The sequence below is a fragment of the Biomphalaria glabrata genome, chromosome 1 (assembly GCF_947242115.1).
Source record: "Biomphalaria glabrata chromosome 1, xgBioGlab47.1, whole genome shotgun sequence".
NCBI classification, from domain to species: Eukaryota; Metazoa; Mollusca; class Gastropoda; family Planorbidae; genus Biomphalaria; species Biomphalaria glabrata.
Genome location: NC_074711.1, coordinates 41,796,195 through 41,814,946, shown reverse-complemented (window position 1 = coordinate 41,814,946; position 18,752 = coordinate 41,796,195). Strand labels below are relative to the sequence as shown.

At 33.8% G+C, this 18,752-nt stretch overlaps 1 protein-coding gene across 1 annotated transcript; it reads left to right on the top strand.

Annotated features, from left to right (window-relative positions):
- Positions 1–6: 6 nt before the first annotated feature.
- Positions 7–10,883, top strand: LOC106059031 (actin-related protein 2/3 complex subunit 2-like). The gene is made up of 11 exons (XM_013216555.2): positions 7–146; positions 1,524–1,558; positions 1,843–1,901; positions 1,991–2,044; positions 2,303–2,348; positions 2,616–2,802; positions 3,470–3,563; positions 3,818–3,944; positions 5,324–5,424; positions 8,877–8,977; positions 9,468–10,883. The coding sequence occupies exons 1-11, from the start codon at positions 73–75 to the stop codon at positions 9,490–9,492; spliced, it is 903 nt and encodes a 300-aa protein (XP_013072009.1). The 5' UTR covers positions 7–72; the 3' UTR covers positions 9,493–10,883.
- The last annotated feature ends 7,869 nt before the right edge of the window (positions 10,884–18,752 follow it).

Here is an 18,752-nt window from a genome sequence, read left to right as displayed (position 1 = left end):
ATGATTACTTCCTCTTTTCACAACGAAGTCATTAATTCTACCGGTTAGGGTTTGTGGTCATAGGAAGTTAAAATGATTCTTTTGGAAACTAATAATCGTATTATTCAAGAGACATTAACGTACAAAATCAAGAATGTTCTTGAAGGGTAAACTACATTATTACACTGCCAAAATGTGTATTTACGTTTTACCTTTAGCTGATAATACATTAAAATAGTTCGGTTTCCGGTGTAAAGCAAATGATGGTGACGCCTATTTTCACTTCCTGAATATTATGTATATAATACACAAAATAGAGTTAAAGCTCTAGACTCTAGGTAGAGATTACAGATGTATGTCTAGAACAAGAAAAAATATTCAGGCTCTATAGTTGAACTTTAACTTCTGCTTGCTAATAATCTAGAATGCATAATAGTCTATTACTAATAGTTATTACTAATATTACTACTAAGTTAACTAAGTATAGTAATAAGTATACTACTACTATAACTATACTATACTAAATAAATATACTACTATAATTTATAATAGAGTATACTATAGTATGATAGTAGTCTATAGTATATAATATAATAATTAGATTCTATCTAAATTAATATCCTAAGGGGTTGAAACCGTAAACCATATCCTCTTTGAATACCCCTCCCTAATTCACCTTAGGCAGACCCTACTTCCACTACAGCCCAACATAACCGGCAATACCCTGTACGGCAGTGCTGAACAACTGAAGAAAACAGCACACTTTTTTTCCTTGGCACAGTCTGCAAAAGAGCTCACAGCTCAGCAGCAATAAAGCTGGCTAGAAGAATATCCTAAGGGGAAACTGATGGTTTTGACAATATTTGATATAAATATATGTTTTGTCTTTGTTTTATGGATAATGAATATATATAATTTTTATTTTATTTTCAGTAATAACATAATAATGGATGTTTTTCGTACATAATTTTTCTGCACATCCAAAACAATAAATAAGGTTTTTCATTGGGTTTCTATGTGATGTCACATTGGTAGATACACACTATAGTAGATAATGTCAACATGTAAAGGTATATCTTACGACGTTTTTAAAATCAGTTGGACGTGCAGCCAATTTACTTTTTTTTGGCAGGGAGGGGTATGTTTGGATGGAAATATTTTTTTCCCTTGAGTTGGTTATTTTATCATAATCATCTGATAACTCTAGATCTATATAACTGAAATCTAGACCTATATCTCAGTAATAAAGACTACTATTATATGCTTTGGCACCATAACTTAAATTTGAAAAACAATTGGAGTTTCCCTTTAAAAATGACATCATAAATGCTACTTACTGTCATTGGGCATTTCATTGAAGACTGTATTTTCTCTACTTGTTGTTGATATATATCAAATAGTGAATTTTTTTTTTGTCATAGAGTTTTAAAATAATATCACAAATTTTTTTTAAGACCAGTAATTAAGTTATAACACATGAAGACTTAACCTGGTATTCTTAAATTATGTATTACCTGTATTCATATATATTTTTTTTTCTTCAGGGGAAAACCTGATAATGTCGACATAACAGTTGCAGGTATACCTGTTGTTGTTTTTTTATTATTAATTTTTTCTTGATTACTTGAAAAATGTGTTCTGTGTGTATTTATTTTTGTTTGTATAAAATTAATTATAAGTGCCATTAATTTTTCACATCATTAAATATTAATTTGAATAAACATTTTTTTTTTTTCAAAATAAATTATAGCTAATTTTTTACTCAAAAGCTTTAATTTTATACACCTACCTAATTCTATTTCTTTTTTCTGATGCACTAACAGCTATCTCTTAGATACTAATTGTGTTTGACACTTTCTTCAGATTTTGATGGTGTTCTCTTCCACATGTCCAATCCAGATGGAAACAAAAACAAAATTATGGTAATACAATTTTTCAGAGATATATTATGAATGGTGATATACTGGGCCAATATATCATTAAACTGATTTTCTCATCTTTTATTATTTAGGTTAGCATATCATTAAAGTTTTATAAAGATCTTCAAAAGCATGGTGCTGATGAGGTTAGTTACTTTAGTTTACAATTGTCAGAAATGTTGAATTCTGCTAGTTTACACATTCATATCAAAAAAATAGATTTTAAATATTGAAGTTGTATTTTATAATTTAACATTATTTAATTAATGTTCATTTTTTTTTTTTTTTAAGTATCACATCAATATTTTGTATATTATTGTTTAAATATGATTAGCTAAACAAGTTTTAAAAAAAAATATTGTATTTACAAAAAAGTATAAAGTGTTGTTGATTTTATTTCATAGTTGATTAAAAGAGAATACAGTGATCTCTTAACAACAACTGAATCAGGTGAGTTATTCCCCTTTCATTATTTATCATTTTACAGGCAGTATTTTGTTAGTTCTTTTTAATATTATAACTTATTACTTTTTCTATGATTAAAATGTACAAAAACACTAAAAGATATGCCTCTACAACTTTTTCATCCTAAATTAAAGAAAACATTAACTGGTTTTTGATTAATTGTTTAAAAACATGTCTTGTAAGACATGTATTTTGCAAGTTATGACATCTAGCTCCAGCTGAAATGAATAAATGGTATTAACATCATTACAGGTTACAATGTGTCAATCGTCTTTGATCTTGAAAAAATCCCTGACAATTGGCAAGAGTTGGTGAACAAGGCCAGCTTACTGAAGCGCAACTGTTTTGCATCTGTGTTTGAGAAATATTTTCAGTTTCAAGAAAATGGTGTTGATGAAAATTCTAGGGCAGTCATTCATTACCGTGATGATGAAACAATGTAAGTTAGTCTTGTCTTTGCATCAGCCCATCTCATGCCCAGCTTGTTTCTTGCTTCATTGCTAATACCTTAGGAACAGTTTACCTTGTTAATGTTTCTTTCAGAAAGAAATTTAAGGATGATTTTAATGTCATTTAAAAAATGTATTTGATTTTTCATTACAGCTAAAGCCAAGTTAAAAGAGTTATAGTTTTTTGTTGTTTATTTAAATCCTCATAATTGTTAAATAGATAGGCCAATTTGTAGAAGCCTACAAATGACCAATATATTGTGCATATAGTCTACTCTTGGTCTACAGATGACTATTTATTTCCCAGAATTACTTACTTCGTCGGAAGTGAAAAACGATTTCAAATATCTATATATTTATTTGGAGCCTATGAATAGGAAACAATGCTGCTTTTTATATTTCTATGCATCTCCACCTCATTAGGCACAGTTGCTTGTCAGAAATCTAGAAGTTATGACTTACTAAGCACAATAGCTTTTAACTCATGGTTATTTTGGGCACCTGTTTGATTTTTTCTACCAGCACTTTTAAAGTACTTTTAGTTCATAAGGAAATGGTACATTTGTCAGACTGTTTTCTGTCTAGATATGAACAATCCATGATGTTGAAAAACTTTGTTTTTAATATGTTGATTAGAAACATTTTTTTTTCCCGCAGGTATGTTGAGGCCAAAAAAGACAGAGTGACTGTCATTTTCAGTACCATATTTAAAGATAATGATGATATTGTGATAGGCAAAGTTTTTATGCAGGTATCCCCTCTGATCTATTTAAGATAATTGAATAATAATACATCTCAACTATGTTAAAAAGTCAATTCTCTTTGAATATAACTAAAACAGCTTTTCTATAAATTTCAATATATTATATTATGATATGTGATTTTTCATTCATGGTCATTTGCTAGAAGTCTTTTTATATACCAAGTAGTGTTCTAAAATAGTTTTTTTTTCTGTTTAATTGAAAAATATTTTTGTAACTGAACTACTTTTCATCCTGATTAAAGGAATTTAAAGAAGGTCGTAGAAAATATCAACAGGCTCCTCAAGTACTATTTAGTCATAAAGAGCCACCACAAGAGCTGCAGAACACAGATGCACGCACAGGGGAAAACATAGGCTACATCACATTTGGTAAGCTGATTACATTTTCAGCAAATTATAATTTTATAAATGTTTTGGGTTTTACTCTTTTTAACCTAATGAATTCAGTACATTGTTACATTTGAGAAATAAGCAAATGATATGTATGAGTGCATTGGTTGGGCCAATGTCTAATTTTGAGTTCAACTCTTTCTCCACATAATTATTGTCCAATATCTGATGGACCTATTCATTTTGCTCATTGTAGTTCACTTCCATGTTATAATTCAACTTGAATAAATTTGTAATTAAAAAAAAAACACAACTATTTAGTATAGAATTAAATGGGAATGCATGCTGCATCCTCTTTTTATGTAACACAATTAATGTTTATAAAACAAAAAAAATAATTTAATATAGTCAAATCAACAATGATACTGTCAGTTAGGAGAGAAAGAGTTAACATTTACTGTCAGGACTGAGTTATGCAATATGTATTTGCTTACATCACATCTTATTGAGTTAGAACATTTTTTTTTGGTGCTTGATAGGAGTTGTATTGAGATTTATTGTGATGGCTATTTTTGTTGGTTGTTCTATAAAAATGCAGATATGTTGACTGCATTCTGTTGGATCGATGTAACTGACATATTTTTACATCACCATATTTAATGAAGTTAGCAGTTTAAGATTTTACTGTCATCCCATACATCATAGAGAGATGGATATATCTTTGAAGATGATTTGTAATAGGACTATTAACCATATCAATAAGTATTATTTATTCAAGTAGATATAACAAACAATAGATTAGAATTCAAAGTATGCAAGACATAAAATGGCAATAGACAGAAAGATAGAGCAAAACAATGATTAAATGGACCTTATCATGACCCTTTAATATACCCTTTAACTCTTTCAGTGCAAATTATTTTGATAGGGAAAAAAGAGTTTTTCATCATTTACTCGCTGAGAGTAACGCCGCACTGAAAGAGTTAAGGGCGGAAAACTTTTTTCTGATGCCACAGATTGCTAGTTGTTTCACATTGTCTGCAACTGACCTTCTCCCAACATTAGCCATTTTGATCCATTTTATATAATATAGTGATCCCAAAAGACTTCATAGCATAAAACATAAACTTAAATCTTAACATTGCCATTCTAGATATTTCTACATTAGCTTAGTGCATGGGGACTTTATGACTTAAATGGTGCCAAATACAACTTACACTATAGATTACCTTTTTGAGATTCAACTTTAGCTATAATGACTAATTTTTCTATTTATTTTGATCATATTAAAAATGATTCCCAATGCTTCTTTCTATTATTTTGTTTTGTTCTTAATGTGATCAAGCTTTAAAACTTTTGACACCACCACTAATTATTACTAGATTTTTTCCTGTTCTATGTTTGGTTCTTTTCTCTAGTTTTGTTCCCAAGACACACAAGCAAAGCTGCTAGAGACAACACCATCAATCTAATTCATATGTTGAGAGACTATCTTCATTATCATATAAAATGTTCAAAGGTATTAGCATTGGATCTTTATTTTAGTAGTTTTTAGTTCATTTGTTTCAGTGTTATTTTTTATTTATTTATTTTTTTTTTTTTTTTTTGCAAAAAAAAAATTCCAATAGTATGTTCACCACTCTTTCTCTTTAATGAGTTGTTTTTTTTTGTTTTTTTTTAAGTTTAAATCAACCCACTCTGTCTGGTACAATTTTTATGCACATTATTTTTCCCTCACCTATTCTCTGATCAAGTTGAAACTTTACATGATCATTTTTTTAACATAGCAAAACATGAATCAGTCAAAAAAAATACCAATCAGACCTGCCTACCGTTACGCAAAATGCGTATTCGTTACGCAAAATCTCCCAAAAATTACCGTCAGTACGCAAATACACATTGAACCCGTCACGTTACGCATTTCGTATCCTTTTTTTTTTTCCTCTCTTGACTAGCTTACGAGCGGTCACGGAGGTCACGCTAAGCCGTCCTGTTGGGGGGGGGGGACAGAAAAAGGTGGGGGAACACATTGTGTCCAGATCTATACGTTGATTGGTTCTTAAAAGCAATTAGGTTTAGTCTAGAAATGAAGAACGCGAGAGTGAGGGAGTGGCGGGTTGGTACCGTCAGTTAGCTGATACACCAACGTGACTTTTTTTTTTTTGTAAGTTCATTAGTAGAAATTAATTATGTTTAATCCCTGATTCCCGTATTTATTTCTATAGAAAACAAATATCGAAGTGCTATCAATTCAAAACACATTGAGTGACATTGTAGATATCTAGTCTAGATCTAGAATGTAGATAACATTATTAACATGTTATACAGGAATAGATCTAGCTAGAGTCTAGCTAGTCATGTGCTTACGTTATGTCATGATTCTCTACATTACTCTACTCTACAATCTAGATCCAATTTATTTGTAGTATGATTTAGATTGACTAGATCTAGATCGATAACTATACTACCATCTAGTCTAGATCTAGACTAGATTCTTAGTATAGGATAGATCAAGAATGAAGGTAGGCCTACGAAAGTTTGGAGTAGACCTACGTTTGTAGCGGATCCACGGCATCGGTAACACTCTTGAGCCCAGATCTAGAGTAGATTATATTCATTATATAGACATAGATCCAGATCTAGTCTAGATATCATCTCTATTGTCGTATTGATTTAGATTATAGATCTAATCATGACATCTAGATCTAATATATATATATATATATATATATATATATATATATATATATATATATATGACAAAATAGTGGATCGCGTAAGTGTTACGCATTCTGGTGCCAAAATACGCATTATGACCATCAGCGTTACGCATTTGGACTTTTTTTGGTAGGCAGGTCTGACCAATTAGTTAATTAAACTCCCCTTTCAGACTTGAGATCAATAGGGCAGATGATGTTAACATCATGTTTCTTTTGGCCAATGATTGAACCTGTGTCCCAAAGTTTGGAAACCAAGCACTTAGCTACTGTGCCCCTAATTAGTTAATTATAGGAAGTTTTTCCCTCCTTCCATTCCCAGATCAAGCTGCACAATTATTCATAGTTGATGATAATACATAAATCAATACAAGAATTTAATTATTTAGTATATTAGTGGTAAAAAATTAATTTAGTTATATAGAAAAAAGGGAGTTTATTCATGCAGTATTGACATATTTGCCAGAATTTTGAGGGGTTCTTCCGCATAAATAAGCTTTGTTTATTTGTGTGTTGTTTTTTTTTAAATTATATATTTTGCTTGTACAAGATAACACTTTGCAACTTATTCTTTTTTTTTTTTTGTTCGGATCAAACAATGTAAATCTGTTTACTCTAGAGGTAAATGTTTTGGGGGAAAGTTGACTAGTGGTTACAATTCTTATTTTTATGTGCAGTATATAGTTTCTTCTCTGCATGATAAATTTAGCATCACTTCCACTGTTGCATGCTCAGATCGATAAAATGCAGTGGCTATAATGAATGGAGTGGTTTTTTTTATAAACACATAGCCATAGTGAAGTGGTACTGGAAGTGCAGGAACATCAAAAATATTCAAAGGTAACACAGACCTGCCTACCGTTACGCAAAATGCGTATTTGTTACACAATATCAAATACGAATTTAACCTGTCGCGTTACGCATTTTGTATCCTTTTTTTTTTCCTAGAAATAGTATCTAGATTTAGATCTAAGTTAGATCTAGTGAAGATAATTCGCGCTTAACCTGAAAACTCCGTGAATTTTAGTTAATTTAAGGATCTAGATACTGGTACATTTAATGTCTAGATTGCTCTAGAAATACGCTAGATTCTAGATTTACGCTAAATCACTAGAATCTTGTGAAGATAATTCTCTCACAGCCGTTAAAAGTCCGCGAAGTTTAGTGACATTGAGTTAGAGTCTAGATCTACGATAGATTCAGTGAAGATAATTCGCACACAGCCGTGAAAAGTCCGCCAATTTAGTGACTTAATTAGATCTAGACTGTAGAAGCAGTGACAGCCGTGAAAAGTCCGCGAATTTTGTGACTTAGATCTAGACTCTAGATTTATGGTAGATTCATTGAAAATAATTCGCAGACAGCCGTTAAAAGTCCGCGAATTTTAGGGACTAGATTTACGGTGATTCAGTGAAGATAATTCGAAAAAGTCCGCGAATCTAGTGACTTAGACTTAGATCTAGACTTAATTTACGCTAATCCAATAGAATAGAGTGAAGATAATTCTCTCACAGCTGTGAAAAGTCCGCGAAGTTAGTGACTTAGATCTAGACTCTAGATTTACGGTAGATTCAGTGAAAATAATTCGCACACAGCCGTGAAAAGTCCGCGAATTTTAGGGACTAGATTTACGGTGATTCAGTGAAGATAATTCGAAAAAAGTCAGCGAAGTTAGTGACTTAGACTTAGATCTAGACTTAATTTACGCTAATCCAATAGAATAGAGTGAAGATAATTCTCTCACAGCCGTGAAAAGTCCGCGAATTTAGTGACTTAAATTAGAGTCTAGATCTACTGTAGATTTAACGAAAATATTTCGCACACAGCTGTAGAAAAGCCCGTAGAGTTATTTTGGTTGTAATTTACTTAAAACTGATGGAAAGCAAGTCAACTGCTATAGTAAGAATGAAATATTATTTTTACAAATCTATGTCAATTTAAGAAAATTTCCAACTTCAGATTGCGACAGTTTTAGCTGAATTACATCTCATATTTTAAAAAAGTTATTCTTCTGTAGTGCAAGCTTGTGTGTGTTTTCTAATGTATTAAAAAGTAGCATTTAAATGCTTAGGAAACACTAAAGATGAATTCTTTTTTTTTTTTTTTTTTTTTTTTGGAGGTATGATTTCAACTTATCAACATACATTTTAATGTGGGGGGGGCTTAACTCATTGCTATTTACAATTTGGGAACGCTAAAATCTTCAGTTGAATATAGGCCTAATTTGATATTGTTTACTTTTGTTGTATTCTAGGCATACATTCATCAAAGTATGAGAGCAAAAACGTCAGAGTTTCTTAAAGTGCTGAACAGAGCCAGGCCTGAAATTAAAGATAGGGAAAAGAAAACAATTACGTAAGTTCTAATCATTTTTTAACAAAACAAATATGTGACAATTATAAAATACAGAATGGAATTAACTAAAGCAAATTTTTTTTTATTACAAGTTCAATATTCCTTTTCAATTCTTTTTATTGTGTTAAATGTAGTGTATATGTACAGTTTTTGTTGTACTTTTATGCTTATAACATTGAAATAGTGAGCTTAGCAGCTAGATAACGTAAAATTTGCTGTGTCTTTCTCCAAAATTAAATTCCATCTTTATAAGTGAGATATTTTTGTATGTATTCCATTTTCATATGTATTTGTCTTGTTAATAATATCTTTATGATAGCTGTCATGAAACATTGCCTTGTCTTACAATTTATCACTACATCAGTTATGATGATAGTGTCATTCATGTTGATCTAATTTTTTTTATTGTAATAAAAATTTGATTTAATGATTTTGCATACAAGTTATTTTTTTTTTTTTTGGTCATTTTTTTCTTTTTTCACATTTGCAGAGGAAAGACATTCAGACAGGACTGAGGAACTTGCTGTTTTAGGATGAATAAAAGTGCATTGACATTTCATTAAGTCAGCCACATTCATGTCATAGTTGGGACTTTGTGAAATTAGTTGCTACTCAGAAGTCTATAAGTGGAATGGTTTTGTTTTGTTTTTTTTTTGGTCACACTAATATTTTTTTTATTTCTCCTGTATTTTTTTAAAAAAGATTTTATGAATTAAATTTTATTGTGAATGATTCAAAATATTATATTCTTTTTCTGATAGAATTTTTTAATGTTAAATGTTGATCTCTTTAGAACAAATTGTTGGTTAATACTTCAGTCTTAAATTCATTTTAATTTGTTATATTGACATTCCTTCATTTTTTTCTGCTGCTAATATTTATTAATATTTCATTTTTTGCTTGGCAGTGATTGAATCCATTTATAGACTTCTAAATAGCGTTATAGAAGATATTGCGTACTCACTTCTGTATCTACAGCCGCAAAGGCTCTACAAAGAAGACAACATTAAATCTATGCATACTTTCCCGAAGCACTAGAAGCTGTTTGCAGTATTTTGTTACTACATGCTTCCTTTGTCCCTTCACACTATTATATCAACTTGTACAAGTCTTTAGTTGCACAAGCTAGACGGGCGGCTTGTTTTCTTCTAATGTTAACATATTAAACCCTAACTTCATAAACCAGTCATTATATTTGTATTTTTTTAATCCCAGTCGATCAACTGCTTGTGTACAAACTGAACTTACTCTCTGTTGACAACCAAAATGTGTCACTTGTACAATAAAATGTTTGCTTCCCATTGCTCTGTATGTCCTGAAACATTTTGTAGTCAAGCAATATGTTGAATCCATTTTTGATTTAGTCATTATGTTCTTACTGCTAAACCAAACCCTGAAAATACTGTAGTTTCAAGACCAAATCTTGGCTTATTACAAATATAGTGGCTTCAAGCATCTCTAAATATAGTTTATAAATTTTTTTAATTTATTTTATATATATATACTTTTTTTTTTTTTTTTTTTGCAAAGCTTATATTTATAAAACTTGAATACATGGTCAAATTATTTGATGGTTGCCCTTTGTTTTATCTAATTTTCCTATATTGATTTGAGAGAATGACTAGCACTTATCTATTGGATCTAATTCTACGGGGGACTAGACTCATCATATCAGTAATCACTGTGAGCTATACAAGTGTTACAGTCTGTTGACTTTCAAGTTGTTAGTCAGGCAGCTGCCACTGAATGGTGATGTCGCCTGCTGACCTGTGGACAGCTTCTGTTAACAAGACTCCGGTAATGCAGTGAAAGCATATTACATTGATCAGCGTGGCTGATGTGTACATGTCTTTATTTTTTTCTTGAACTAAATTGTATATTATTCAATAAAACATGTTAACTTTCATCTTATATGTGTCTGTTAGATCCTGAAGTCTTAAGATTGGTTGCTAAAGATTAAGATGCCTTGTTTGAAGCATTCAATATATCTTGGTTTTAAGTGTTTTATTTGAAATATACATTTTATCTTTGTTTTAAGTGATTCAATCTTTCTCATTTTGTAATATGAAAGATGAAACTAGATCTATTTATTTTACCATCCCCCTAGCAAGTCTCAAATCTGTTCAATTTCTTTTTAATCCTCTTTTTCTCCTAACCATTTTAAGAACAAAATATTGAAACAAGTTTGTTTATGTTCTTCAGGCACGACATGGCCTAAATTGTGCCGATGTGCCTCAAATCAAACAAACAAACAAGTTTATGTTCATACTTCGTTGCTATACCTTGGTTGGACAAGTCAATCACTCAAAAATAAAGGGAAAAAAAACGAATGATAGCTTCATTGGATTAAACAAACCCAAACTTCTTGTCATACAAAACATGGGGAGATAATGTAGCTTTATCAAACACAGCTGTGTGTTAAGTCTTTCAACATTTTATATTTAAACATTTTATATCCAGGGCCGGATCAAAGTAAGTTGAGGCCCCTTATCTTTTTTTTCTAATGCTTTAATAATATTGCTACGATTGTAAATGCTGTGCCGGTACAACATGACCCAACTTAAGACGTTTTAGCGCGAAATACATTACGTACGTTTATTGTATTATTTCTCTAAACAACAATTCTGTATATCTATATTTTTCATGAGTGTTTGTGTGAAGACATATTTTTCAGGTACAGAATAAGAAATATTTGTGTCCGCTATTTTTGGTATTTAAGTTTCTTAAAGATACAGATGTCCTTCATGCGACTGGACTTTTTTCATTGTTTATGTAGACTGCCACAGGTTTTCAGTTAAAAATATAATAGAACGTTTTTCTAGTCTGTCAGCTTGCTGGAAAAATGAATAGTGAATGGTCCAAACTACGTGAGCTTATACGTAGGGGCGAAGAAAGGCGTTGACATTGGGCCACTCTCTGAATTAAGGATTATAAATTCGCACCTAGTGATGTCAAGTGGAGTGCTAGAAACAGATTATCGTCTTGAGTATGAGAGAGGGAAGGTATGGAGGAAAAAGTATATACAAGGAGTGAAATGTGCGCAGAAGAGAGGGGGCGGGATATGTGTCACAGGTCATGACCAGTCCCAAGGAGATGATCGCCAGACGCATGACGCCAACGCCCAGTGCTTGGTGCTGGTCTTGTCTTCATTTGTTTAACTATACATGCGTCAATGCGAGATGTCACCCAAATCACCCCTTCCCAATAAAGCTTTAGATGTTAACATTGTTTTTGTTATATTAAAGTATGACACTTAGATAGTTCGTATATTACACTAATGTCAAATATAAAAAATTGTCTTTTGGAAAGAAATCGAAAAATGTCATCCAGTGCGATTAGCAGAACTCACATATAAATAAAGGGGAGGGGATAGCATGTCGTTACCATTCAGGAATCTGACTTATTATAAGCCTATATTCATGAAATAAGCAAAAACCTTTATATTTAAAAAAACAATTCGCTGGACGGTGTTAGAATTCATACTATACATACAATATTATGGTAGAGTGAAATAAACATTGTTATAAAAGCTACGTGCTTATTAAAATATCGTCAAATTATGTCTCAGGCCAAAACGGCGGCGCCAAACTCAGCACAATGGCAAGACAAAACACTGACTGTAAGCCCACTGCTGCACTCGTACTGGATTGTAAACGTCAAGGACTAGTCGCCAGTTTGTTTTCTTTGTAGAGGAACACGTGATCATATTGTGAGTGATTTGCACGTGGTGTGTTCACACTGGCGCTACTTTCCTCGTCTTTCGTCACGCTTGACCGCGGTCAGTACGCTGGCCTGTGTTAACTTTGTCACACACACGGCTACCCTTATACGCGTCATAAAGATGTATTACGTTGTCTTATTCGTGTCATTGTTTCAGTGTGTCGTCACTGTATCCGATAGATCCACAACGATGTCCATTCACAAATCAAAGCGGAATTTGCCTCAAACAGATTTTATTACTTCAATCCTACCATGCAGTAAAACTAAATAAAAATGTTGACATGTTTCGGGTCTTCTTCAGAGTTGAAGATTATCAACTTCTTGGTCCAGACCTCATGCAGGACGATGGGGATGGCAGAGGGCTGGGAATAAACTCGTGACAACCAAACGACAGTCCATGACCAGCCATCCATCACGTCTAAGTCTTAGAACTAGATTCTAGGCTTAAGAAAAAAACCTTTTCCCACTAGTTCAGCTTGAGTCACATTAGAATGGAAAAAAGCTTGAGCCATGGTATCAGTGCCGGATTTAAGACAGTGTGCAGCCACCCAGACCATTTATATTAGAGAGTGAGATGAAATGTAAATGTGTTTTATATTTGTCGTCAAAAACTATAACACTAACAGGTTTCTATATCAATTATAAACAAGGGAGGAAATGCAACATTACACCTTGGTGTTCCCTCTGAGAGGATCGCAATCCATGTAACAAGGGAACAAGTATATCTTAGTAGGAATCAACAACTTTAGCAAATGGCCAGAAGCGTAGGCAATGCCTAATCAAGACGCTATCGATCTGTAACTTTAGTGCTTTGTGTTCAGCTAGAAAGTCTGTAATTGTAGTAAAAAAAAACATGGTATTAGGCCTACCATGGGCGTAGCCAGGATTTTTTTTCGGGGGGGGGGGTGGATTTCCCCCCTTCCCGCGAATTTTTTTTTATATGTATTTATGTATGTGTGTGTGTACATAATCTTTATTGCATTCTGACCCTTCATTCTTTCGGAAGACGTTTATTGTGCTTACAATAGGTTCTTCCATGAGTTAGTGGAAAAATTGTAGATTCCCCGCCAATACTAGCAAAGGGGTCTGGGGGAGCGCTTGGAGCTCCCCCAGCGCGGGGCGAAACCCCGCCGCCAAGCACTATTTCTGATATTGAAAACCAACAAAATGCATATTCTGAGGTATCTACAGTGCATTTTCCTGCTATTAAAAAGTTTTTTTCAAAAACCTAATGTGCTATTCTTACTGACTTAGACACTACCGCGCCGTTCGGAGCATTTGACGTCAAGCTGTTTCCATAAAAATCTGTCACTGGTAATGTCTGAAGCCTCTTCCCACCTGCCATGAGAACCTCAATGAATGAGTGGCGTCAAGTTGTACTAGGATATCATTGCAACTCTTCTTATGCGTAATTCATTTTGTCGGAGAACATGTCCCGCAAACCTCATGCGTCGCTCTCTCACAATCTTACTAAAGGGTCGACTCCCAGTTCGGCATAGGATTTCCTTGATCTATAACTGACTCCTAAAATCTGTCTTAGCCATCTTTGTTGAGCCACATTTAGTGTTTTTCAATTTCGGCAGATGACTATTCACTGCAGTTTATTAGGGAGCCCTGACACTGGTAAAAATGTGTAACCTCTCTTGAATACGCTCTTGGAATTAAGTGACTGTAGTTTGCTTTAGATTTTATATCGAAAAGAGAAGTTTTATCGTCAAAATCATCTGTTCGGGGTTTTCCAACTCAAAATGCTCTGTAGGGGGATCTTAAACTCAAAACCATCGGTAGGGGTTTTAAACTTTAAACAAACGTAGAAGAGGGGTTTAAACTCAAAACCCCCGATTGGACTGGCTACGCTCAAATAATTTTAGTGTGTAATTTGCTTTTTTTTTTATATTGAAGAGGTATTTTTTTAGCATTAAACCCCTCTGAATGGGGGTTTAAACTCAAAACCCTTTTTGGCAACGCTCATAGCATTTTGAGTGCGTAATTTGCTTTTTTTCTTACACTGAAGATGACTACACTCATAACATTTTGAGTGTATAATTTGCTTTGTTTTTATTTTTAAAGAGGTATTTTTTTACCTTCAAACCCCACTGAAGTGGGGTTTAAACTCAAAACTAAGTCAAAACCCATTTAACTACGCTCATAACATTTTGAGAGCGTATAATTAGCTTTTTTTTATATTGAAGAGGGGGTTTATCATAAATTTTGGAGGGGGTTTTAAAATCAAAATCTCCCTTAAATGTGCTCTTGGAATTAGGGGATTTTCGTTTGCATTTTTTTTTTGTTTTGTTTTATAGAAGAGGGGGAGTTAACTTCAAAAACCCCAAGTAAAGGTTTTAAAACTGAAAACCCCTAGTAGGGAGTTTTAAACTCAAACCCCTGGTAGGGGTTTTTAAACTCAAACCCCCCTGGTAGGGGGTTTTAAACTCAAAACCCCCTGGTAGGGGGTTTTAAACTCAAAACCCCATTGGTTGTGCTGGGGCAAGTGATGGTTTAGTATTAAAATCTCACCTAAAATAAACAAAATCAAAGCAAATAATCATTCACTAAATGAGGCCTACTATTATCTTTAATACCGGTCCGGTAGGCCTAAAACTTACAACAAGTACAAGTGACATTGTAAAAGTTAGGGGAAATAGCAATTAAATATTTACAACTTTGATTTTTTAGTAGGCTAGTATAAAAAAAAAATTGACGGAGTGATATTCTAAAATTAGGCATTGAATGGTAGGCCTATAAATTTGATTAGGAAATAATCGGAAATACTTCAGCTTGTCTACCATGTGAAACCAGACGCGTAGCTAGGGATTAGGGGGGCCCATGGAAGTTGACCTCCTAAGGGGCCCCTGCATTTTGAAATTCGACATCACGAGATGAGATAATTTTTAATGTACTTAATAAATATACAAGTCTACATTCAAATAGGTACAGTAAAATAAAAAAAAATCATTAAGACTGTTTTAATGAATAATACCTTTGTTGGCGAGATAATACACAAGTGACAAACTTCAATTCATATCACCTCACGTCGTGCTTTCTGTGCAGCAAAGGCATCTATAACATTTATTAGAATTTAGATAAATGCTGTCTAGTATTTTTGACTTCACTGACATTAAAGCCATGCTGTTATGTCTTTCTTGCGCTATTGTGCTCCTGAGATTAACCTTTTGATTAACTTAAGTTTTGACTATGATCTCTCATAGGATGCAATGAAAGTATCCTGTGCAGTATTCGGGTGGAGGTTAGAAGGTTTGAGCACATATATCATTACCATATGAAGCTATACTTCCTCAATATGCCCATGGGTGATTGTGATTTGTGATACTGGTTTGAGGATGAAACGTGCTCGTGCTTCATTGGCATCATTGAGCAAGCGATTTGCCTGTATTTCATCATTCAGGAAAAAGTAACAGTTTTTCATCAGCGTGTCCAGCACATCTGCCCCACTCCCCAACACGTTTGAACTGCAGTTGTATTGACAGTCCTACACCAGAACTTATTTCCCCACTATTGACAGTCCTACACCAGAACTTATTTCCCCACTATTGACAGTCCTACATCAGAACTTATTTCCCCACTATTGACAGTCCTACACCAGAACTTATTTCCCCACTATTGACAGTCCTATATCAGAACTTATTCCCCACTATTGACAGTCCTACACCAGAACTTATTTCCCCACTATTGACAGTCCTACACCAGAACTTATTTCCCCACTATTGACAGTCCTACATCAGAACTCATTTCCCCACTATTGACAGTCCTACATCAGAACTTATTTCCCCACTATTGACAGTCCTACACCAGAACTGATTTCCCCACTATTGACAGTCCTACACCAGAACTCATTTCCCACTATTGACAGTCCTACGTCAGAACTTATTTCCCCACTATTGACAGTCCTACATCAGAACTTATTTCCCCACTATTGACAATCCTACACCAGAACTTATTTCCCCACTATTGACAGTCCTACATCAGTACTTATTTCCCCACTATTGACAGTCCTACACCAGAACTTATTTCCCCACTATTGACAGTCCTACACCAGAACTTATTTCCCCACTATTGACAGTCCTACACCAGAACTTATTTCCCCACTATTGACAGTCCTACACCAGAACTTATTTCCCCACTATTGACAGTCCTACATCAGAACTTATTTCCCCACTATTGACATTCCTACACCAGAACTTATTTCCCCACTATTGACAGTCCTACACCAGAACTTATTTCCCCACTATTGACAGTCCTACACCAGAACTGATTTCCCCACTATTGACAGTCCTACACCAGAACTTATTTCCCCACTATTGACAGTCCTACATCAGAACTTATTTCCCCACTATTGACAGTCCTACACCAGAACTTATTTCCCCACTATTGACAGTCCTACATCAGTACTTATTTCCCCACTATTGACAGTCCTACACCAGAACTTATTTCCCCACTATTGACAGTCCTACACCAGAACTTATTTCCCCACTATTGACAGTCCTACACCAGAACTTATTTCCCCACTATTGACAGTCCTACATCAGAACTTATTTCCCCACTATTGACAGTCCTACACCAGAACTTATTTCCCAACTATTGACAGTCCTACACCAGAACTTATTTCCCAACTATTGACAGTCCTACACCAGAACTCATTTCCCAACTATTGACAGTCCTACATCAGAACTCATGTTCCCACTATTGACAGTCCTACATCAGAACTTATTTCCCCACTATTGACAGTCCTACACCAGAACCTATTTCCCCACTATTGACAGTCCTACACCAGAACCTATTTCCCCACTATTGACAGTCCTACACCAGAACTTATTTTCCCACTATTGACAGTCCTACACCAGAACCTATAATATTTCCCCACTATTGACAGTCCTACATCAGAACTTATTTCCCCACTGTTGACAGTCCTACATCAGAACTTATTTCCCCACTATTGACAGTCCTACACCAGAACTTATTTCCCCACTATTGACAGTCCTACATCAGAACTTATTTCCCAACTATTGACAGTCCTACACCAGAACCTATTTCCCCACTATTGACAGTCCTACACCAGAACCTATTTCCCCACTATTGACAGTCCTACACCAGAACCTATTTCCCCACTATTGACAGTCCTACACCAGAACTTATTTTCCCACTATTGACAGTCCTACACCAGAACCTATAATATTTCCCCACTATTGACAGTCCTACATCAGAACTTATTTCCCCACTATTGACAGTCCTACATCAGAACCTATTTCCCCACTATTGACAGTCCTACACCAGAACTTATTTCCCCACTGTTGACAGTCCTACACCAGAACTTATTTTCCCACTATTGACAGTCCTACATCAGAACTCATTTCCCCACTAAGTCTTTTATTCATTCACACATATATTGCCTTTGTCCTTGATATTTCATGGCACATAAAAAAAATTGATGAAACATTAAAAAAATCTTTTAACAATAAAATGTTTGGCATCCAATTTAAAATAGAAACAATAACTCTCGTATCCATAAATAATTTTAAAAATATATAAAAGTTTAACGATTCTAATGATAATGAAACAAACCATATATGGAAATAAATGACAAGTTACTCCATGAGAGTAATACTGCACTACTCAGAACTATGGAAATTACTCCATGAAAGAGTTAATTGATCTATGCGGAAAACATACAACAGGAACAGGGTCACTAACTTATATAACAAAATTTATTTAATTTAAATATTTTTTCGGACCCTCAGTAGGGACCGGGTGGGGGAGGGGGCTTTCAAATTAGGACCCCCCCTCCTCCCCTAACTACGCCACTAGGTAATGGTTTACAAATTACCACCTTCCTTAATTTTTTGTTTTTTAAGTTATTCACAAAAGGCATCTCCAGGTTCTTCAATTAGCAGTATGTCTTAGTAACGTCTGTATTATATAAGATAATTTCGTTTTTATTGATCATGCCCAAGAGTAAAGAAAGATTGGAAGAAAATCGAATAATGTCACCCCACCACCTGATGACAATTGTGGATCATTAAAATGCAACATATGCTAC

What these genes read in the sequence shown, in the direction of transcription:
- LOC106059031 (XM_013216555.2), top strand. Translation starts at nt 73, where the DNA reads ATGATTCTTTTGGAAACTAATAATCGTATTATTCAAGAGACATTAACG. An exon ending in TGTCGACATAACAGTTGCAG is followed by an intron (nt 1,559 to 1,842) that starts GTATACCTGTTG and finishes CACTTTCTTCAG; the next exon opens with ATTTTGATGGTGTTCTCTTC. An exon ending in AGGGAAAAGAAAACAATTAC is followed by an intron (nt 8,978 to 9,467) that starts GTAAGTTCTAAT and finishes TCACATTTGCAG; the next exon opens with AGGAAAGACATTCAGACAGG.